General features: G+C 38.3%; 1 protein-coding gene across 3 annotated transcripts in view; it reads right to left on the bottom strand.

Annotated features, from left to right (window-relative positions):
* Positions 1 to 247: 247 nt before the first annotated feature.
* Positions 248 to 23,493, bottom strand: part of RNGTT (RNA guanylyltransferase and 5'-phosphatase) — a 191,278-nt gene continuing 168,032 nt past the window's right edge. For 2 of the 3 annotated variants that reach the window (XM_076333211.1, XM_076333210.1), the window contains 2 exons: positions 3,385 to 3,508; positions 248 to 548 (listed from right to left, as the gene is read on the bottom strand). In XM_076333211.1, the coding sequence (XP_076189326.1) occupies positions 385 to 548; positions 3,385 to 3,508 (288 nt within the window). In that variant the 3' untranslated portion in view covers positions 248 to 384. Of the gene's footprint in view, positions 549 to 3,384; positions 3,509 to 23,493 lie in introns of those variants that run through there. The other variant, XM_076333212.1, reaches the window with a different exon arrangement.

Here is a 23,493-nt window from a genome sequence, read left to right on the forward strand (position 1 = left end):
TTCTGCTTTTTTTTAAACACAGCCTCTAAAAAGTACAGCATCCCGATGTTTTCTCAGTTCCAGATTGCTGACATTATAAATTAAAGGTGAAAAGAGATCCGTATATAAACAAGGCAGCTTTCCATTGACTTCATTGTACTGTTCTTGTCTAAACCTTTGGAAATTTCATCTTCAAATACCATAAGGTAAGGTTGAATTTATCAGTTACAAAAACAATGTCCATTCGTATGTGGAATTGGGGGGGGGGGGGGGGCATCAACAAAAAACCCTCAAAAAACCACACCCAAATATTTACAGCAATTCAGATTTCTTTTTTTCCAGCCTTCACACTTGCGTATCACTTTCTGCAGAACTGTAAACACGCTATCCGCTGAGACCAAGGCCTTATGTTATGGTACGCGGCCTTTTGGGCGGTGGGGGCGGCATGAGTTCAGTGTCAGGATCGAGGTGGTGTTTCCGCGTCTGTCCTTGAGAAGCTGCTGTACATCTGTCAATGAACTCAAACAGCATCTCCTTCGTAACTGGATTCTGGATGCTGTTGCATACAGCTGGGAAGAAAGAACATATTCTCAAGTTAATAAACCAATTTGTTGTAGTCGGCACTTCAATAATTTCATCCCCTCTTTGCAACATAAATAGCATAATGTGGCTCAAGTATTCAGCCTTAAACGCGGACTTTCACAAGATGGTTACGTCAGGAGTCAAGTATCTCTGCTTTGCCCCCCCAGAGAGCAAAGCAGTGTAGTGGGCCCCTATTTCTTGGGAATCTCTCTTTTTAAAACAAAAGGCATGTGTGTGTAGGCTTCATGGGGCAACTATAAAAACACCAAGAACTGACATCCTATTGAGGCAAGCAATAGCAACAAAGACCTTGTGAGTCATGGCTTTAAAACACTCATCAAATCCAAACAAGATTGGCCTAATATTGAAAACCTCTGAATTAAGGTAACTTTTTTTTCACCACTAAGTACTATAAATACCATAAACGCACAATGCACAGGACTTTTTTTTTTAACCCATATACCTTCATGTGGCAGAAAGACCTGACACCAAGCAAGCTACGTGTCTACCACACCAGACCACGGGATGGAGGACAGGCCATAGTGCTGCATGGTGGCCAAGGCACGCGTGTACAAGCACACCTGGATTACTTAACATGACTCCCCAGGTCATAGTGTGTAAGTAATGGCCCACAGGATTTTATGGAACAAATAAAAAGGCTTACTTCTCTTAAAACAAATATTTTTAATACTTTTCCTATGTAACTTTATACTTCTCTAATTAACCCTCCCGAGAGACTTAGGGAGGAGGGAAAAAATAAAGAGCAAGAAATTAAGTAGGAAACCTATGGTTATCTTGGAAGAAAGTACAAAATGACTAGAGGGTAATTTATAGCATGTCAGGATTGGCCACAGTATGGATGCAATTTCCATGCAAAACAATCTATTTACCCCCTAGAGTACTAAACAACATTAAGACTCCTTAAAATGTACTTGCAATATAGCATCGTTACGAACAACAATGACACTTAAAAACACTTTCTTTCCCGCAGAATTCCAGAACAACTCAAAGCATTACTTTAGAATTAATAAAACACCATCCTAGCATTATTTTTTTATTATCTCATTTATTTTTGGTGAAAAGGTGCTTTAAAAGTTGTACTGTATGTGACTTTAGCAGTTGGAAAGCATTATGATTATCAGTAGTTTAGGAATAGAATTTGTGCCACAAGGCAGCTGGTATAACTCTATATCAACTTTTAAGGGCTGTCCTAGCTTAATCACTCAAAAAGCCCTTCTCTTTTCGATTTGAAAGGTATCAAAGTCCAAAAGCAAGATGGAGACAGGTACTTATTTTGTTGCTATTTCAACCTTGGGGAAAAATAAACAGTATTTTTCATCAAGAGAAAGCAAATAGAGGAGAAAAGATCTAAAGAAGGGGACAACGGAAGTCTCAAATGAGAAAATACAACTTTCGGAGATTTTGAAAAATGGCCAAAAGTGAAAATTTAAAGCCAAAAGAAACCTTTCTGTTCTGAAAATTCCCATGGAAAATGTGAAAAATTTCTTACAAAACAGTTCTTCTTGTAGCATTTAAATTTCCTTTAATTTTTATTTTTAGGAAGTTATGTTTTGGCGGAAAGAAAACTCAGGAATAACACAACTGCTCTACAAACAGAGAAAATAAGAAGAGAAAAAGGGCAGCTACATATGCTCTTAAGAATGAAGGAAAGAAGAATATGCTACTCCTCAAAGAAGAGAAAACTCCAAGGCAAACTAACTATTGAAACAATAAGATGAAACAGAGAAGAGAAATTTAGGTCATGGTGACAAAGAGATGCCGTTGTACTTGTATGACTTTTGTGGCCCATTCCTCTTTCCTGACAGGATTGCTCAGCAAGTATTTGAGCTACATTCTGTGCTGGTTCCCTAAGGTGCCAACAGATTTATTATCTCCTGGCAAAATGACCGCATTTTGTTTATTCAAGAAAATCTGCTCAGGCTGAAATACAAGTAGAATGGTTCAGAGAAAATCCTACATCATCTATGCATGCTCTTGTAAATAGCATGGTCTTAAATACGATTAGACTTCATTTTGGCACTTAACAAAAGTCAGTATCAACATGACTTGTTATTCAGCGTTGCACACTTCTATTCAAACTCTTATACTTCAGCTGAAAGTAAACAACATCATTTAATTTACAATACTGGCAAAACGTTTTTTGGTAGAAGAATATAAAATTCTCACAATTCTGCAGGGATATACCCCCAACCTTTCATTTGCTTCCCTCTTCATTGTTTGTATGACTATTGTAGAAACTTAAGATGACATTTGCTCCTATTAATTTTCTAGCCCATCTGCCAAATAATGGTTTTGGTGTTTTGAATAGAGGTGAAATTATAATGGATTTTTTTGTTCAAGAAATTAAACTCAGTGTGTCAGTCTGCATTACATCCCACAAGCCAACACAACGCTAGGAACTGATGTTAGTTAGTTAACTGCTGTTGCAATGCTATGGTAAATGAAAACTTCCCTGGGTCTCACTTAAAAGGCATGCCCTGCCATTTAAAGTCTCTTGGAGCAAGCGTTTGCAGTTCTACAAAGGCTGAGGCACTTGCTTCTGCATTATCTGTTAAATATACTGCATCAGAGTATTTGTTTAACTGACTTCATCAAATAACCCTGAAGTCAAAGGATTCATGCTATATAAAAGCTAAATATAACATAAGCATTTGCAAGATGAGGTATTACTATAATAAGTTAGAGAAGCCAGGACTCAAACTAGAAATGAGAACACAGAGTGCCTTTCCTCCTTAACTAGAACAGAGTTAAAAAATTAAAATTTGAGCCTGAAAAACTTTTAAAGCAAATTATTCTACTCACCCATGGCAGTGCTGTAGGCATTTGGAAAGCTTTTGTCTATTCTCTGTCTCATGAAGACCCAGCTGTTGTTCTCAAACTTGCACTCTATAATTTTATTGTCGTATTGTTTCAGTTCTTTTGTCACCTGTTTAAAAAAAAATCGTTTGGGATAAATGTATTTTAATTCACATTTTTTCCTTCTTTTAGGGATAAATAATAGAAGATCAAAAGCTGCACTGCATTTTTCAGCAACATACCTCCATCTTACACAGGAAAACTGCACAGACTACATCTCCATTATACATATGCTCAGCTACTCAACATTTTAAAAATACTTTTCAAATCTGCTGTCAATATACAGCAATTATATTATGCTAAAACATCAGCAGCTCTAACAGAGGGGGGAAAAAAGTCACTTCTGGCCCAAATGCAAATAGGTTTCCATGGGAATAAACTGCTTCCAGTGTAAGTGCTACTGCCAGCCTAAGTGCACGAAATGTATTATCCATGTTTCATCAACCTTCTTTGTTGAAGGTCTCAAAGCCAAATGTCAGATTTCAATACCAGAAAGAGCTTATGGAAAATCATTCCACTCTCTACATTACTGAGGATTTTTATTTTCTTTTTTTTCTTCTTCATTTGTCTTTAAAAATTTAGATTGTAACTCCAAAACAATGCCGGATCTCAAATCACGTATGTTCTAAATCTCCTTCAGGCCTCTCTTTATTGATTCATAGATTTGTCAGCAGCCAATATCCTGAGCTATTTGCCTTTCTATTTGGCCATGCTGTGTGGTTTGGAAATGCAGTTTATATGCATTGGACTTCCTAGTTGTTTTGGCTACTTCATCCTATGCATCCTAATCTACGATACAATGCAAAATTTTCAAGTAACCATGGTAACCTGAGAACCTTATCTAACGCTTTAACAATTTTACCCATATACTTCACTTTCTTCCAAAGGGCCTCTTCAGAAGTATAAAGCTGTATTTAACTGCTAGCTGCGTTCAGTTTGCTACAGTTTACCAACGAAAAGCTGTACAAGGTAATATAACGCTTTGGATTCAGGATCTTATGCATAAGCGCTCTCATAAAGAGACTGGTTATTGCAATTCATTAGCATAATTTTTCACCTCTGTTGTCTACTTGCTCCTGAGCGGTGACACGGGAATTTACTACTGTCAGAGGGATGCAGATTTGAAAAAGGCCATAACTGTCTCCAGACAGCTTAACAGCACATACAGTGGAAAAGCCCATGAACCTCTTTTCCATTAATTCCCAGATAAAGGCAATTAATTCATGAAAAGGTCCTGAGCATGGACTGAGTCCTCCTGTACTGCATGGTACGGGATTTATCCTTAATTTGATAAGCAGAATCCTAACATTTTGCTTGGTATTTACCCTGAATACTTGTGTTCGTTCCCGGATAGGGAGCCCTGGGATTTTACTTGTCAAGTGAACATGGCACCATAAGACAATTTTGTTAAACCCGCTTACAACCGAGGCCTGTCCTGCTGCAGGGCTGACAGAGTCGGAGTCAGGTTTCTGTGTCACATGTTACTCCTTCATCCATTCCATCACCTGCAAAGAGCTTTCTTCCTAAAATCATTTAATCCTGAAGTCAAGTTTGCATCTGCTGCTGATCACTTGGATGAAAACAACTGATTGCTCAGATCAGCAATCTTTTCCTTTGCAGCATGCTCTGCACAGCACGTCACTTCTTTCCATCCGTGTTGAAAAGCTACATACAGTCCAGATGTTTGACTGACACACATTTGTGGATGTATTTATGTTCCATTAGGTGTATGCAGGAAAACACAACATCCTTTTCTAGCGCGCTATGGATACATAAACCCAGGAAGAAACTCTTGGCTGCGCAGTGCCTTGGGAAGGCATATTACTTTGAAAACACCTGCCTAGTGGAAGCGGGGGCAGCAGGGGGTATGAGCGTGTGTCCGATTTTCTGCCAAAGCAGGGAAATGTTGGAAGGATCACCTGCTAGAGAGAGAAATGTATAAAACTGCAGGCCATGACTTCAACTAACCAACCATCTCATAAGGCTTTCTCATGGTTTATCATTCTTCTAGTGTTCAGATGCTCAGAATAGCAATAAATTAGATGGCAGTTTTATCTGACTGTGGCAATTAAGCAGTATCATTAACTATCTAGATACTTGCTTAGCCATTCAATAGCAATCTGGAAGACAGATCTTTCCACAAAATATGAACACCTGCCAAAGCACTGACTTAAATTAATCTTCCCGTTAGAAAACTGGTGATCATAGTCTTTAACAATTGCAAGTTGTAGTAATTATTTTACAAAGGAAGAAATACAGCACCTACTCTTCCCTATACTTTGTTAAGTGACCTCAGTCTTGTAAATGTACTTATTGTAATATTAATGAACGTTTTAGGAACTGCTGGGCATTTGATCAAGACTACAAGTACTCTGAGCAAAACACACTTTTCAGCATTAAAAATACTCTTCTACTATTGCATCTTAGTAGACTTCTAAACAGGTATTGTTTATGCACAGGACTGAACAAGCCCATAGCGATCCTTGTATCCATAATTGACCATCTACCTATCACTTGCATGCTACGTTCTGGTATTTCAGCTTCAAAGCAGGACAGGGAAACCATCAAATTTAACTGTCTTGAATTTCCTTCCCTTTGGGAATTCATTCTGAGCTGCTCAGAGCAGCAGTCTTCTCGATTCTCCCTTTGCAGTATGGTGTTCATCCCTCCTTCTTCCCTTTAAGTATTACAGTCCATAGGAGTATCTGAATAATGCACCATCATTTCTCTTCCTGAGAGGTACTTCTTCTAGCTAGTGCTTCACAGAAATGGGAGAAGTGTCTTAGGAATGATGGCAGTTCTCAGTCAAAATGCTTATCCTCATCAGTAGCAATGCTTTTGGTACAGTGCCAACGCTTCTGCCATACTGTTGGTAAAACGCCTTGAACCAGCATTCAGCAATTTCAAGACAGAAACTCCCACCACACTAAGGATTCTGGAACCTCCCTTAATTAAATATTTATTCCCTAGCCTATTTTTGGATAGCCGGTCAGAATTAGAAGCCCAGAGGATCACGTCTCAGACACGGGGCTGTCAGAGGTGCTGCGCAGCAGAACAGTATCTCTGCTCTGGACCACAACTGTGTCCTGGGCAAGGACGAACACCAACCTGTACTCTACTCTCCTTTAAGGAGGAAGGAAATTGTTCCTCAGCAGGAACACTCACTGCTCCTGACTGCATTCGATCTAGTTATCAGGAACCAGCCTACTTGCCCAACAGAAATCACTTCCCAAAAATACAGATGAGCTTCCTCTTGGAAGCTGATTCACTATATTACTGCTAGATTGCAAGACGTGATTGGAAAAAAGTGGGCAAGAGATGCATCCTCATTTCAGCAATAGCTCATTATCAAATCAGACTGGATATAATACAAGACCATTGCCTAAGAATGTTAGATTACATGAAGATGACAGCTATCTTCCTCTCCCTGCTGAGAAAGGCTTCCCACTGCCATCATCATCTGGGCTATTCACTAGGAAAAAATTTGGTGGGGTAAGCTTATTCCTTTTTCTAAGAATGATGACAGTTAAGGTTTAGGAAATCTCCCATTTTCCAGCCTCCTTCCATCCCCTATGTTCTGAAAGAAATTCAAAATATATTAAAAAAAGTTAAATATCTAACCCATCTCAAATTATCTTGCCTGGCAGAATAATGGAGCCATTTTGAGAGGAATCACAACAGTGTGTTTATATGCAGCTACATTTTATGTTAATTTAGAGCAAAATGTGAAAAACCAATATATCCAGCTGAAAAAGAGGAGAAACCATTTACTTTGAATGTAGTTAGCTCTAGTCCCGTGAACGTGCCTACATTATCTCTGCTGACTACCAGTGGCCAAGGGTTTTCTGTGTATCTCCACAGTGCACTTGATCATCAGACTGGTCCATAATTCCACCTGTTGAGTCATTCTTTCATTTACTTGAAGCATACATATTTTCTGTGAAGACTTCACTCAAACATTAGTCTCATCACCCTTAATCCCAAAGGAGAATGAAATTCCTGGGAGAGCCGCTACTTTACATAAGAGGTATTAACAACGAGAATTTAGATTTTAAGGTAATTAAGTTAATATTTCAGAAAGCATGTCTACAGTGGACAAGCTTTAAACGCAGCTACCTTCCCCATATTCAAGTTCTTTAGAAAGAAAAAAGGAGGTAAGCTTTTAGATAAATGGAGACTTGACTGAAAGAAGCCCTATGTTTCCATACGCGTATTTTTTTCAGAGCAACTGAAATTATTTTAGCTCAGTAAATAATCCCCTTTAAAGAAAGTGATGTTTGTAAGCAAAATTTTAACACATTCTATTTCAAATCCTTTCTCTCTTTAAATGCCTTTTTGTTGCACTTTCCCCTCTATTACCAAACATTTACAGAAAGAAAATCATTCTTCAATTCACCTATTTCTATTGCTCATTCCACATCACTTGTCATCAGCCTATTTCTAAGATCCCAGAAGAAATGATCATAATAGTAGATGCAGAAAATGTTAACTTCCATGAAAGAACAAATGAGCAACAGCAGCAGTTGAAATCTCATGAAATTAAAAAGATCTTTATTTCTAAATACAGAATTAAAAAAAGGAGCCATAACACACAGGCAAGATAGATTCTAAATGTAATGGCTTTCTATTTTCTAAGAAGAATCTGCCTTTTCTTTTTATAGCTGGCATGTGCAATGAAGGCATTCCTTGTTGATATGCTCAAGTACACAAACTGTTTTCTTTTTTAAACACAAGTTCCAATGCCTGGAGGGGAGAAAAAGTTCAGAGCTGCCGCATAAGGCCTGGAAAGTAATTCTTCCTCTCTCTGATATCATAACTAACTTTTCTCCATTAGGATCCATTCTCACAGCCAAAGCAAACAAACAAGTGAAAGCAGCACATCCCAAAATAAATGATCAGCTGTGTGTTCATGAGGGAGAAACCTTTTGGTTGCTTCCCAGTCTCCTGCTGCAGGAGAACTGGAGCCCACACCTTCTCTAGTCAGCCATCCTGCAAAAATTAAACCACATTTTTCTAAGAACTGTCCAAAAAATACGACGTTTGCGAGCTCCTTGTCCTGAGGATATTGGGATACATTCAGCCACAAATGACAGTTTAGGAAATAAAACCTCTCCAGCAAAATAGCACATCTCAAATCCTGATTTCTGCATTACTCTCAAATGCTGTGACTGCCCACAACTGCTAAGTACTATAGACTTTATTTTTAAACTTCTCAAGCAATGCGGAATGTCCTAGACGACAGAGAGAATTAACCTGCCCACTGGTACTATGACTCCATAGCAGTAAGGGCATCATCTGAAGACCAGGGAGAAGCAATGACAACAGCCAGGGAACAAAAAGAACAATTACATGGGAATTTGAGGAAATGAAGAGGGGTCACGACTTCCTGAAGGAATAGGATGGAGACAGAAAAAATAAAGAAGCAGCAGTTACAAATTAAACAGCTTCTGAAGATATAAAGATAAGCCAAACTCAAAATGAGATCTTTTTGAAGACTGAAGACTTAAAGGTGACAAGCAAACTCCAAGGACCTTCATGTCAAACCAAGGCAATTGCGAGGAAATGAGGTGTGAGAAACAGGGCTCCCATTTATTTTGAGAATACACCTAAAGCAAAGCTTCGAAGTGCATGATTTTAGTGCATGCCCAGCTTTCCAGAGGAATGTGCGTATGGGCAAGGACTATCCTGGGAAAGCACTCTTACACGTGATTACAGATGAGGACATGAATATAAGAAATTCTAATGATTCAACTAAGAACATCCTAGAGAGTCAGTAGCTGTGTAGTTATTAGAGCCCCCAACACTTACAGGGCACAACACAGCACCTAATACAGATCCCAAGTTGTTCCTTCAGTGCTTCTTCCTAATTCTCGGACAGCTTTTCAGATGCTTTTAAATAACTTTTTTCCCCATTCACATAAAGTATCTCATGTTTTCCACAGTAAAACTTCTCAAAGAACTATAAAAATTTAAGAGATGGTTATTAAATGCCTGTTCATACCATTAAGTGTACACAGGACCACAAATATCAGTACTGTCAACTGGCAAAAGTTAATCAGTTAAATAATCTGCTTCACATTTTTGTTCAAGCCAAAACAGATTCTGTAATGTAGCTTAATATCGTTTCTTAATATGATTCAAGAGATTATTTTATCAAAAACATAGATTTTTACAAAAGTAAAATAAGAGCACTGGTAACCAACTCTGTTGCTAAATTAAACATACTGATTGTGTTCCCTTTTAAGTAATGTATTACCCAACAAATAGTTATCAGCTTGGGTAAACACAATGTAGTTGATATGTTTATTTAACATTAAGGAAGCCTTCTAAGGGTAACTACACCGCTTCTTGTGTACATAGGAAATGGAAATGCTCCAATTTTGAAATCTCATTCCTGGAAAGGAACATTAAGAAATACAAAAAATTTAACATTTTTGTTCACGCCAAATTAAACCACAATGCTAACACCAAGCACTGGAAAAATCATGGAAAAAGCCAAAAAGAAAAATCATGTTTCAAAATCATAAGAGTGAGGCTTTTTTAAATTGTGGATTTTTGTTTGTTTGGTTTTGACTTCCAGTGTCTAGCACTCACAGTTCCTGATTTATTCTTTCTTTTTAACGTATAATATTTTCTCAAAGAATCTCTCGTTCTTACATGTAGTAATTTCAAATATGGATACCTTTTTCTGATACATAGAATGGGTTGGAGTCCTGCAGTCTTCCTGACAACTGACTGATGGAAACATCAGAAGTAAAAAGCCTTCCTCTTATCAGTGATATTACAAGTTTAATGACTTTCAGTGCCACCTGGAAATAGGATTTCTTAATGTGTCCTGGAAGGTCTCCTGTACACCTGACCTTACAACACCATCTGAACTATCTGTAAAAAAGCGATGTTTTTCTGAGCTTTGTTTGGGACTCAGAAGAACACTGGTTCCTACAACAAAGCAGATAACTGGTAACTGCTAAGACCATGATGTGGAAATATATCTGTGTTTGCACAAATGCTTTGCTCGATGAAGCACACTCTTCAAGATATCCTTTTTCTATACTTCCCATTTCACTCAACGGGAAAATCTGGTCAGCCACAGCAAACCAACAAACTCTTTGAACACTTTTGGGCATTACAACTCAGGCATCTACAGTACTCAAAGAGCAGTTGACCTTCCTGCTAAACTTTGCCATCTCCACCTCACTCCTGAGGGAACTTCAAAGATTCCAAAAATCTGTTTTCTTTTAATCATCGTCAAGAATGGGAAGCTGAGATCCGAGGGTCCACAAACATCTTGAACAGTTAAATGAAACAAAGTAATGAACGGTTGTCCTCCTAGATCGATATCCCTTGCCCAGGCACTCTAATCATCACGGGTCTATGGATGACAGAAAAAAGATCTCTCTGCACATCCTCTGTAAAAACTGAGAAACGGAAGAATTCTGTGCTGAGGACTCACGAACCTGGCATACCTCCACTGCGATGAGTTCTTAAATAAAGTCGCATTAAAAAAGCAGCTCATATAATTCTGACCCTCAGCATGTGCTGATGAAAGAGGAAGAAACTCCAGGGGATGGGGGAACTGCAGTAAACACCCAGGCAGTAAGAGAGCAGTAACAGAGCTCTCAAAGCAAGCATCAGTGTGAACTTACTGTAGAGATGTTGCGTATTTGGTGCAAACAGAGCTTCACCTGCTCTACAGCTCATGAATTTGTAGGAAGAGGTAAGAACAATGCTTCACCGCAAGCACCTGGGGTAACTTTGCAAAGGCCAGAGACAGCCAGCTTGGATTTGGCACACCAAGAATAATTGTGCCACTAATAATCCCTGGGGTCAGTACTGAAACTTGAGGGTGTTTGTCAAAGTACCAAAGAAAAACAGGCAGATGCAAACAAAGTAGTAAAATGCCACAGCAAACCGCGGAACTGTTCAGCAGGTTAGGCAAAAACAAATAAGCAAAAAAATCCTTTCAGTGAAGGACAAGGAATCCACTGGAGGTTTCTGAAAAAAACCACCCCCCATCAGGAAGGTAAGCAACTGTACAGGAGGGGAAGACAGAGGAAGGATATACAGTGCAAGTTGATAGAAAAAGCTGTAATCATAATGCAGCAATGATTCCGGGAGGAAACATTTCACCCACAGCCTAATATATTTTGAGGACTGTATTCCTACTTGACTTGAGCTAGCTTGCGAAAGCCAGTCTTAACCCTGATTTGTGTTTTATTCAGTCAGACTGCTTTTGCAAAAGGGAGCCAGCCCCAAACCGAGAGCACTGCATGCTAGGAAACAAAGATCCAGAGACAAGAGTTATGCACCAATAGTAAGGAATATACTTTGAAAACACCACTTAGCTCATTCATAAATTATGACTTTCATAAGGCTTATTATTCTCAGTTTGCAAATGGGGAAACAGAGAGAGATGGTTTGTGGTCACGCAACAGGGAAAGCATTTACCCCCCATTAGGTTCTCTAAACCCAATCTTAATTACCCCTCAGGTACTTACACTCATGCTATCAAGAAATCCTGCGACACAGGGCAGCTGAGATCTCTTTAATAATTTATTAGCAGAAACCCAAACAAATCTTCCGGAGACAAAGCAGTGCTATCACTCTTTTACAACCTTTGGCAATGCTACTTCTGTACCTCAAAATAAACAAAAGAGAACCTAGATGACTGTGTCAGAATAGGATGAAGAGTTTTTCTGACATTTTCTGCCTTTCACATGTTGGACTTCACCTCTGTAATGATGTCTCTCTTGACAAATGTTTGTGTTTATCACATATAGATTTTACAGCTTACAGCTTACTTTCTCATATGAAGTTTTTCATCTTTTCTTTGTACCCAAGCTATTACTACTGAGGGAGTCTAAATTCATCTTGTTTTATCTGTATTTCTCACACTCTACAAGGGGTTCTGTCGCTTGCTGTCACACCGCCAGGGATGGGTTACAGGGAGACTCCCCGGGGCTGGGCTATCAGAAGCTTCCCAGCAGCCTTTTTGTGTCGCCTGAGGAAAAACTACGAGTCAGGTAGTATCTGTCACTATTCATATAGGCCCTGGCTCTACAAACTCTTATCCTTGTAAGTTATATACCTCTGAGCAGTTTCGTAAGATCAGTTAGCCCACACTAGCATTATCAGGATTGGGCTCTAAACCTAAGTCTCGTCATTGCTTACCTGGCTTCTGAAATGTTCTTAGAAACCGTGGTTTTATACTCTTTCGGAAAAATGCCAAATGATACCAGAATAAACCAAAAGACATTTAAATTAGAATCCAAAGTAGCAAGTAATTGCAAGCGAGTCTTTTAAACCCACTTTTACTTGTAACAACACGCAGCTTTCAAATTACAGCCATTGTGAATCATACTCTTTTCTTCCATTTAGATCCCAAACAGCCAGTTTTATACGCTTAAAAAGGTTTTTTTTCCCATGAATCAAAATTCACCACTGAGAACAATTGTGTTAACACTACAAGGAAATTTGTTTGCTTTGTTAAATTGAGCTTCAAAAGCATGAATTGAACATACATTTGTGATCACAAGTAATACCTCTTCTTATACCCATTCAAAATGTTTACTTTATTATAGCTTATTATAAATGTACTGTCTAAAATGCAGCAGCATGACTGTTCAATTTCCAGGCCATAATTTTATGATAATCATACGTTATATATTCATATGTCTACTCCACTGCCTAACAAAGCCCAAATTGGTTTGTTAGCAGCTCTGCTTTCCCCATGGTTCAAATTTCTTTGCCTCAGAACATTACTGCATAACAACATTAAGAAAGATATAATCAAAATTTTACTTCGTATTCTTCACTATAGTAGGCAAACAAAGAAACGTATAACATTTGGCATACCAACTATCGAATACTGGTATCTAAGTGATATGTAAATTATTAAACATGCTATGCAAGCACTATTAGAAAGGTAGGGGGTAGAAGGCAAGATTATAAATTTATAAATGTTTTCAACATCTAGAAATCCTATTAATACTTGAAAATGTTGAGGTGGTACAGGGAGAATGTGTGCATGAACTAAGACCAGAACTAAGAAAACTTGCTTTTGATTGCCTATATTTAACATGTGTTTCAGTTTTTGCCTAGGACGTATTTACAAAAAGTAGTAAACTTTTTTTCTTCATACATTTCAGAGGCAATTCCTAGTTACTCATAAATCTGATACTAGAACATACAGAGGCTTACAGGACTTGTAGGAAATAAAAATTCAGACAATCCCCATCCACTTCACTAGCCTGAATGGTTTTTCATCAACCAAGTCTCCTATGAACCAAAGGATCAAGCTTGCGAGGAGAGCTCAGTCTAGCTCATCATAGCTTTTATATGGTCTGTGTAATACTTAGTATTTTTAAAAGAGTGCCAGATCTTGAAATCACACAAGTCTCTTACAGCAGAATAAATCTTATTTTTTAAAGAAAGTTCTCAGGTTTTGTATTTGTATTATATAAGAAAGCAAGAACTTCAAATTTTCAAATACAGGATGACCAAAAAAAAAGTCAAACTTCAAGGAATTTTAAAACCTTGCCATTTTGAGGGGGCATGCTTACACCTGATCACTAAGGTTGAAGTTCACAACCCTGCTGACTCAACCTTCCATTTTTGTAGCTAATGACACAGGATGAGTTTGGGGTGACTGCCAGAACCACTTACATGAGGGAGTTGATAAATGCCTTGATGAAACACTGCAATAATATAAAACACAAAGCCAAGAAGAGCCAAACAACAACCACCACCAAAAAAATCTATTCAGCAGTGTTATAAAATCCAAATAATAAAGCAAAGATGTGTTGGGGAAAAAGCTGCAAAAGCCGCGTTAGGGATTTTTCATTGTATTTTTCATCCTTCTAAGATTTCAATTGAAGGAAAATAATCTTTTTTTTCCCATTACTGATAATACGTCACAACAAAAAGATTAATGGCTGCTGATTTAACGCAGACTTTCAAAAATTAGCTTTGATCAAAGCAACTGCTGTAGTGAAAGTCAACTGCCCTAACTCATTTCTCAACTGCCTTTACAGCATTGAGCTGGCTTGAACTCCCTGCCTTTCTTGAATAGTTTGTCTTAAACTTCAAAGCCTAACTGGCTTTGAGGCTTAAATCATGGAAAGCTTTTTTCCTCCTCCTTCAAAAGCAATTAAAGACGTTCAGTATAATCTGACCTATAATCTAAAATCTAAGCATGCACGTCTTCTTGATCATTGTGGGGTAACAGAACGGAAGGGGCTAGATAGGGAAGTTAATTGTGGCTCAGACACTGCAAATGGTTTTACGGTGCCTGGCAGCTGATGAGGTCAGTCCTCTAAAAGAAAGGCAAGCAAGGGCTAATCTATCAATGGCACAAATTTGCCGGTAAATGAGGCTATAGAGGGGTTTTTACTGCTTTACCTTTCATTGCAAGCCCCTACTTCCTTTCCATTCCTTGTCATTAATGAATCTGGAGAGTTAGGAAGCCAGATTTCCCAGGACACTGTGGTAATGGACATGGGGTGGTGCAATAGACTGCAGTAATGACGAGGCAGAGGAATGGACAATATTCGTGGACTTGGAAGAGTCACAACTGGCTTCAGAGGATTTTATGGATTTTTCCAGATGTGGTCTGAGAAACCTATGAACTTCTTGGTCTGTTTGGGCAGCAGCGTTTCTAGACAAATCAATAAGGATTTTATCCGAGTTTCTGTTTTACTATCAACTAAACAGGATTACAACTTTGAATGGTGAGTGCTGACAACAGGAGATAATTAATGGTTTGATAGTTGGTCCTGCCAAAGCCCTGACAGACAGGAAATCTGGGAAAGCCTGCTGTACATGAGCACAATTTTCATGGCTTTGCTCATACACTTTGTTATTGTATGGTAGATCAATAACAAAATAAGTGAGCAACAATATTTAGTCTTCATTCTTATTTCACAAAATGACTTCACCCGGTTAGCCTGCAAGAGCTAAGGCAAGCAAAGCCAAGAAAAGTCTCTTGAGTTTTCTAACCAGATGAGCTCTTCAAAAAACCCCTGGTCACAAAGCTGTGGCCTGCAAAGACCTCTGCATGGGCCGATTCTTAAATCCTACAGAATTCAGAGCCCAATTTGAGCGCTCTGCTCAAGTGCTAAGCTGTGTTTGAGTGGCCATCCTCATCCACCTGAGGCCCAGGACTGAAACAGCATTAGTTCTCTAACAAATCCAGCTGAAAACATTTGTTTGCTTTTCACATGATGTAACAGCATTACAAGTAACATCATAAACCCATTCTAGAGCCAGCCAATTTCACTAACAATTCCAGCCAGGAAAAAATAAATTCTTTAAGGCTCTTCTCTAGAAGAATAGGCAGCACTGGAAAGAGATAAGAAAAGAGAAAGAAAAACCAGGTAACGGCATGGCAACTCTGTAACCTGTTGCCTGATAATCTCAAAGTGTATTTTTATACATTAAACCAACTTTATTAATTTGCTTTAGATAAAAGTTTTATGTACATAACTCTACAGTTGAAAAGCCCAAGGTAAAAGGGAGTTGATTTGTCAGGCAAGAGTGCACACACTGGGGAAATCCAAGGCTGAAATGGAAAGCCTTGGGTTGTAGTTTCCTGCTATAACTACTAGCACTAATTACTAATTACAGATTTTCTCCTTAAAGTTCTGAATGAAATATTAACAAGCTAGTAATTAAGTAATTCCGGGTCTGTTTGCTTTAGTGTTAAACTTCAGTATTTTAAGTCCAAAACCTCTGACTCACTGATCTATAAATGTCCTTCTAAATTATTCAGAGGTGTCCTTTGTTTTCCTTCCATTGAAGTTAAGTTACTCTGAAACCTCTTCCTATGCATTAATGGCATCCAAAGTGTAACCAGTGGAAAGAGAATGTAATGATGTAGGAAAATACAGTAACTGTATCTTGCATTACTGTGTAAAAGAACAAAAACATTCTTGTCTCTAATTCTGCTTTTGCATATTCTTTTACATTGCTTCTACTATAGACCAGTCTCTTCCCTACATCCCACATAGGTTTCTTCCACAGGTTTCTTCCGAGGTTGTGTTTGTATAAAAGAAATGCTACAACACTTAGTTTATCTTCTCCTGCAACGGTCAGCAATCGAGCGTGGCTAACCATGACCCAGTAATGAAATGAAGCAGAAGCTGAGTTGCACTTGCCTGTATTACTATTAAATTACAACTGGGTAGGTTAACATATGACACTAATTGGGCATTTTATTTCTTGTGTGGTGCAGCATTAATATGTAGGCAGTGAGCAGCTTCCCAAGGCAGTGAGGACCGTGGTCGACGTTAACCACCTCTGGAAGACTGCCTGAGTCCTAGCAGAATGAACGGCCGGACCAAGAGGCTTTACAGCGCTATTTTGCTATAGCCTCATTCCCTCCCGCCTTAGGGCACTGTCAGGGTCTTGGCTGACCCAGTGAAAGAAAGCCCGTGGATGACTTCTGCAGAGCTTAAGCGAGAGAACTGTCCTCCAGCAGAACCCAGGTCTTTACTTCCCTTCTGTACCAATGCTGACTTCTCTGCTTCATGCATGAAAAATACATAAAAATCTCACATCAATGCCTGTACAGAATCCAGCAGGGCATCTCATGAATCTACCAACTGAGAACATACCCAAATATTTTTTATTACAACACATTAAGCTAAAAATCAATAGATTCATTTACCGAAACAGATTTAATACTTCAGCTAATCAAGGGAAAGTAACATTTTTCCGAAAAGAAGTGACATTTCATTATAGCATTCGGTTGTAAAGTCACTGGCAGAAATTTTCTATATACCAATTAAACAGTAACTCAATGAACTTAGTAACATAAAAAGCAATATTGCATATTTACAGTTTCTTCCCCAGTAAATGAAAACTTCTACAGTTCTTAGCAGTACAAATAAAATGTCTGCACAATGGTTCTAAAAATGCAGCCACATCTCTGATCTTTCCTTTTCAAATCTTTCTACACTATTTTACCCAAAGATATAACATGCTATTTTCTCTACAATCAACCTTTTTTTCCTTTGGAGAGAAGCAGAAGTGGCATTTTGAAAACTTCAATTTGCTGAAATATAATAGCACCACTGAGCTCTGTTGTTCTTCTCTTTTATTCTCACTTTATGCTAGAAAGATAAAACTGCAGTGGTTTTACTATTGTCAAACAAAAAGTAAATATATAACGGTTTTGTTGACTATTACATAACAAGATACCGCATCACTATTATTCAGCTGAGTTTTAGTATATATTTCTCTTTCTCAGATGTGAAATTTTACAAATACTGTAATCATTCTGGAATACTGCCAAGCAGAGGCATACGTGACCCTCGCAATGAAAATTGTGAAAGCCAATTTGATGAAAAAATCATTTAATTAAGTATTTCACTGTAAATCATACAAATAGAGGAACGAATTAAGAATGCAAAAAGAAAGAATCTTACCTGATTTACTGCCTGTGTACAGCTTCATTTTCCCCTAGGATTACTGCTTTCTAGGTATCAAAGGCATTCTTTGAATTGTACAGGTGCTATTTATCATTTCCTTGTGTAGGAGATAAGCATTCTTCTACTTTTACTAGTATGAAATCTCATCTTTTTGCCTACAGGCCAACCTTTCATGGGCACAATCTAGTTTAATTCCACCTTGCTCCTCATTTGCTAACCTTCTGTAAGAGCCACCAACTTTGTCATCAGAGGTCTAACAGAGCCTAAGCTTGCAGGATTTATCTGGTTTTACAGATTATATTTGAGGATAGAAATGGTGGAAAAAGTGGCTCTCTGGAAGTCTATTAGCAGTAGCTGAAGTGACATTTAAGCCACAATGCTTATCTGTGGGCAATACTATACTGGAAATGCTCACTTGCAGTTAAAACAGCTATACAATAAGAATTTGGTTTTACTCCAGCCTTTAATCTCATAATTGAAAAAGTCCAGAGAGACAGGCAAGATGAGTATTTGCACCATTACGTTAGGTACTTAAAATTTAGGAGCTAGTTTCAGTATGTAATCCACCGAGACAGACTGGCACCTCTAGAAAGCAATTTAAAAGACCCAGCGAGGCAACTGTCAGGCGCTTTTCTTAGAGGTTCCCAGATTCACCCTTGGATTCAACTGTTTTCCCCTGTCTATACACGGAGCCTGTGGGGTATGTGGTGGCTGAAATTAGTTCGTGTGACTATCCTCCTTTATAGGTATTATAATTAGACAGGATATTATCCACAACCCCTTTTCCTTTGTAAGCTGGTATCCTGCATAATTATCTCGTTTGATATTTCTTCTACCTTCTGTGTTATTGTTTGCGGGCCTATTCTTTTTCATTTATCTAAATTTAATCTGCATTTGCCTTTTACTAGCCCTAAACCAGCACAGTACCTCTCAATACGACCATTTTTGCCGTCAACTGTTTTTCTCCAATCTTATCAGTATCTGACATTTAAAATATTTCTCATTCATGATGTTCACTATGCGTTTTATATATACTATAAAGAAAGGTCTCAGAAACAATTTCCTAGTCAAAGAATTTCCCTGTTATACCATCTCTCACCCTTTGCAACTTCAACATCTTGATTTATTCATGAGTAATTTATTTTAAAGACATTATCATCTGCATTTTGCAAAGGTACTACGAGTTCAACCTCATTTATCAAGTTCAACCTCATTTGTTCTGTTTAGACTCAAAATAACTCACCTCTAAAAAGCTTAACAAATTTAGATATACTCTGCCTGTAAACTGTTTACAACAACAATTTGCTTTCTCTTCCCCCCTCAAGCCTGATCTTGGCTGATGTTCTCATGATAATTTAAAACAATAAACAATTAAGAAATGGTTAAAAAAAGACCTAAAAGACTTTGTCCAAATACCTTTCTATTGTCTCTTTCGATTACAATAAATTCTAATAGGGTCTGATTTTTATAATTTGATTTAGAAACTTTTTTTTTGTAGCTACTCTTTCTCTTTGACTATCATCCATTCCACTCCACTGCCTTTATTTCACTTGCCTATAGTACCAACAAAAGCCTCTATTGCAGAAAGGTCTAATGCAGAAAGGAAAGTCAAAGAACTGATTTCAAAAATCAGAAGAGATTAAAACATAACAATTACGACAACAAATATGACATGAAAAGAGTAATTTCTGAAGGAAACAATAAAGACACACAAATCTGGGACACTACTTTCTCTGAGAAGACAATTACCTACAATGAGTTTCCTAAATTGCCTAAAACTCTGAGAAGCTTGAGCGCACTGCTATACTGTTTGAGTCTTGTATTCTAGTCAAAAGAAAATGCAAATGCAATTGCATTTATGGAAACTAAGCATGGGGATGCCTATACTAAAGAAAAAACAGTCCCTGTTGCAACTCAGTCAAGCACAGGAGCTAGCCCGATAAACAGCTGTTGTCATCAAGTTATCCTCAATTACTCAGAACAAATTACGCTCTCTATGTGCAGAGGCACACCCAAACCAGGTTTGACAATGCAGTTATAACACGGGAACAGCTGCAGCAACAAATTACCATGTTCAAGAGCTTAAAGTCATCACGGACAAATCATCCTCTTCTCTAAGATGATTTTTGTAAAACATAAGAAAGCAAAACAAAAGATGGTGCCAGCCCCAAATCACCCACGTATGGGAGCCAGAACACTCTCAAACACCAAAGCCTGGGAAAGAACAATGTGACAAAGAGGACGAGGACAATAGCAAAACACAACTTGCACCACAGCATGACAAATCTGGCAGTTTTACAATGACCTGATCGGTTATTCCACTGTGAGAAGTATGAGGGCTCGATGCAATGCAGATGAGAGGTATCTGCAATATCTATGCTTATTTATTGCTAAAACAAACCTCTCATTCCCAGTATCTTCCTCAGCAATTTCTAGTTGGTAGTGAGCAGTAACTTTACAGTTCAGAGACACAGCTTAACCCTTTTGTTTTGCCGTCTCTTCAATATGGAAAATAAACTATTTGTCTATTAATGTGTTATTTTAATGAGACATAATCTGCACATTTAATGTGCAGATTGCTAATGCTCACATTTATCATAGTATGTTTTCATACCACTGGGCATAGGAAAGCTACTGTAAGCACCATCTGCTTATCACTTTGAAAATCCAGTTTTCTGTGTGACTATACTTCTCAGAACAGTATCCTGTATGGGGTCAACAGTAAAATATTTGGAAAATTACCAGGAAGGTAAGAAAGCAAATGAATTCAAGAAGAAGGAATGCTGAGACAAAAAAAGAAAATAATGAAAACTAAAGTCTGATGGCACATATATTAGCTACTGCTGGTTTCAAATCTCATTATTTATCAAATGAAACAAAACAGGAAACTCCAAATCAACCATCCCTAATGCGATAAAAAATTGCTGGTTGGCTTAATCTCATAGGTATCATGCCAAAAGTACTCCAAACAAAAGAACCGAAGAAGAAAATACGAATGGTCTAAGGGATTAATTTTGGAGGCTTTTCCTAAGAGTCACTGTAGGTCAGTGCCACTGCTGGAACAGGGGCCGCAGACAAGACTGGAGGAGAAGGGAACGTATGAATGCTAGATGGCATGACCATGTCTTCCCAGCATACATGCAAGTTTTGTTTCTGCAGTACTCAGGTGACCCGTGTTGTACACTCTTACGCATTCATCTTCCCTTACTAATATCCATTACGCACAATAGTTAACACCCCATTTCATGCATTTACAAAATCTCCTCGGCGTGTTTTTACATCCAACAGCTACCCACTGGCGGCTCTTCTTCCAGCCTGTTACTCTTGAGCTTTGCTACTAATCTAGCCAGTGCTGCCACTTCCAATTTCTTTTCTTCACTGCTATCATTCTTTTAAAATTAGTTATATGGCTCTGAATAATCTATAAACCTCTTAAGTTTTAGAGACATTCCTGAGAACACCAGCTTCTCTTAGTTCCAGTTATGCTCACAGATTTTTAGTTTAAGCCAAAGATGCTTTATTCTCAACATATACCACACACTCCATTAAAAAAGCCATACTGTCTCATTACGTGAAAATAGCTGCAGAATGACTTCAACGGAAAAAAACCACCCTTTCTTCTTCTAAATAAACATTTTAGTAAAGAAAACACAGCATGTTCTTTGAAAGAGGACCACAGGATCTCTGGAAGGTAATGCAATTCTACCTCTTAATGGAAAAAAAGATGCAACTTTTTATATTTTTGATCTTATGAGAAAACCAGCCACTTACAAAGGTAAACATTTAACAAGAAAAAAAGAGGTACTAAGAATGGAAGTATTGAAAGCCTTGTATAATGCAAGTTATGGTTGCAGCCATAGGAAAAGACAAGGAGGAAGAACTGACCGGTATACTGTATGTTAATACTACGGACTGAAATTAAGCTCTATTCAATCAGTAACAGCAGAGCCTCAGAAACATCAAACTGTACAATTTCCCAATAAACACAATAAATGGTGCAGTTTTATATATCCTTAAGAACTAGTTATATTTCACAGTGGTGACTGCTTATTCTCTAGAATATCACAGATCCAGAAAAATTCAGGTTAGAAGGGACTTCCAGACATCACCCAATCCAACCTCCTGGTCTAGGCGGGGTTAACTTCAAGGATGAGTCAGGTTGCTCAGGGCCTTTTCCAGTTCAACTTTGAAAATCCCCACTGACAGAGATTTTACAGCCTCTCCAGGCAACCTGCTGCCGTGTCCAACCAACCTCACCGTGAAAATTTTTTCCTTACATCCAACTGGAATTTTCCCTCTTCTCCTTCCCCGAGCATCTCTGAGAAGCGTCTGGCTCTCTTTTTTCTGCAATCTCACTTTAGGTAATGGAAGATTGCAATTAGTCGTGTGTCGTCCATGTCCCTCCCCCCCCCCTTCTCTTCTTCAGACCAAAGAAACCAAATTTCTTTAACCTATCCTCATAGGCCACATGCTCTACCCTTCATCATGACCCCCGCAGGAATCGCTCCAGCGGGGTGACTTCTCTTGCACCGGCGAGCACCGAACAGCGCACAGTTACTCCGGATGTGTCTCACAAACGCTCGAGCAGAGAATAGTGACTTTCCTCAACCTGCTGGCTATGCTCTAGCTAACACAACCCAGGGTATGGTTGGCCTTTACCAGCGCAAGGGCTGGCTTGTGTTCAACTTGTTGCCACTGGGACCCTCGGGAGCTTTTCTGCAGAGCTGCTGCGCAGCCTGAGGTGCTGCAGGGGCTTGTTTGGTCCCTGTGCAAACCCTGCATTTGCTTCTCTTAAACTTCACGAGGTTCCTTTGTCAGCACTTGTTTTTCTAAGCTTTTTGAGAAATGAGGTATTATCATACTGATTTTCTATTGCTAGGATGTATTTGGATTCCAAAGCCCAGGAAATGGAAGGCTTAAAAAACTGCAATCTGTTCGTTTTTACAATACTCATTAAAAGCATTTGAAGATTTTTTTTTCTTAAACAGTTAATACAGAAGTAAATCGAAAACAGAAAAAACCCCAGTAAATTAAGATCTACGATCAATTAGCTATTATTTTAACCTTTCCAGAAGGCTTAATTTACCCTATGCTTAGCAAGAACAAACTTGGATTGATTTAAAAAAAAAAAACAAACTACTAGGAGCTGAAATAACAAAAGCTGCCCAATTAAAAACAAAACAAAACAAAAAAATCATAGTCCAAAACCACTTATTGGCAGCGACAACAGAAAACTGCAGAGGTAATCTTCCTAATTCTGTGGACTTCTATGGAACACCACATGCTTTACAAAGAACAAATTTTTTAACTGAATTCATAGGCATAATCATGACAAAAAAAACGAAATGGGGACTATCTGATCCATCAGAACAGAATGGATTTATAAATTATAGCTCATTAACATTTTGTTCTTAGGGGCAGCAATTGTGACAGCATACAAAATCACTGCTTCAGTTTTTGCAGTGCTCATGCAGATTTTCTAGTTGTTATTCTTTTTCTGTTTACATAACCAGTTCCAAGGCTAGATTTTTTTTTTTTTTTTTTAGTGTTTTTTTCCCCTCAATGTGTCTATAGAGAGTAAATATGCCCACTGTATGCTGGCATTTACTGTAATATAAACGCACGC

The sequence above is a fragment of the Aptenodytes patagonicus genome, chromosome 3 (assembly GCF_965638725.1).
Source record: "Aptenodytes patagonicus chromosome 3, bAptPat1.pri.cur, whole genome shotgun sequence".
Lineage (NCBI taxonomy): Eukaryota > Metazoa > Chordata > Aves > Sphenisciformes > Spheniscidae > Aptenodytes > Aptenodytes patagonicus.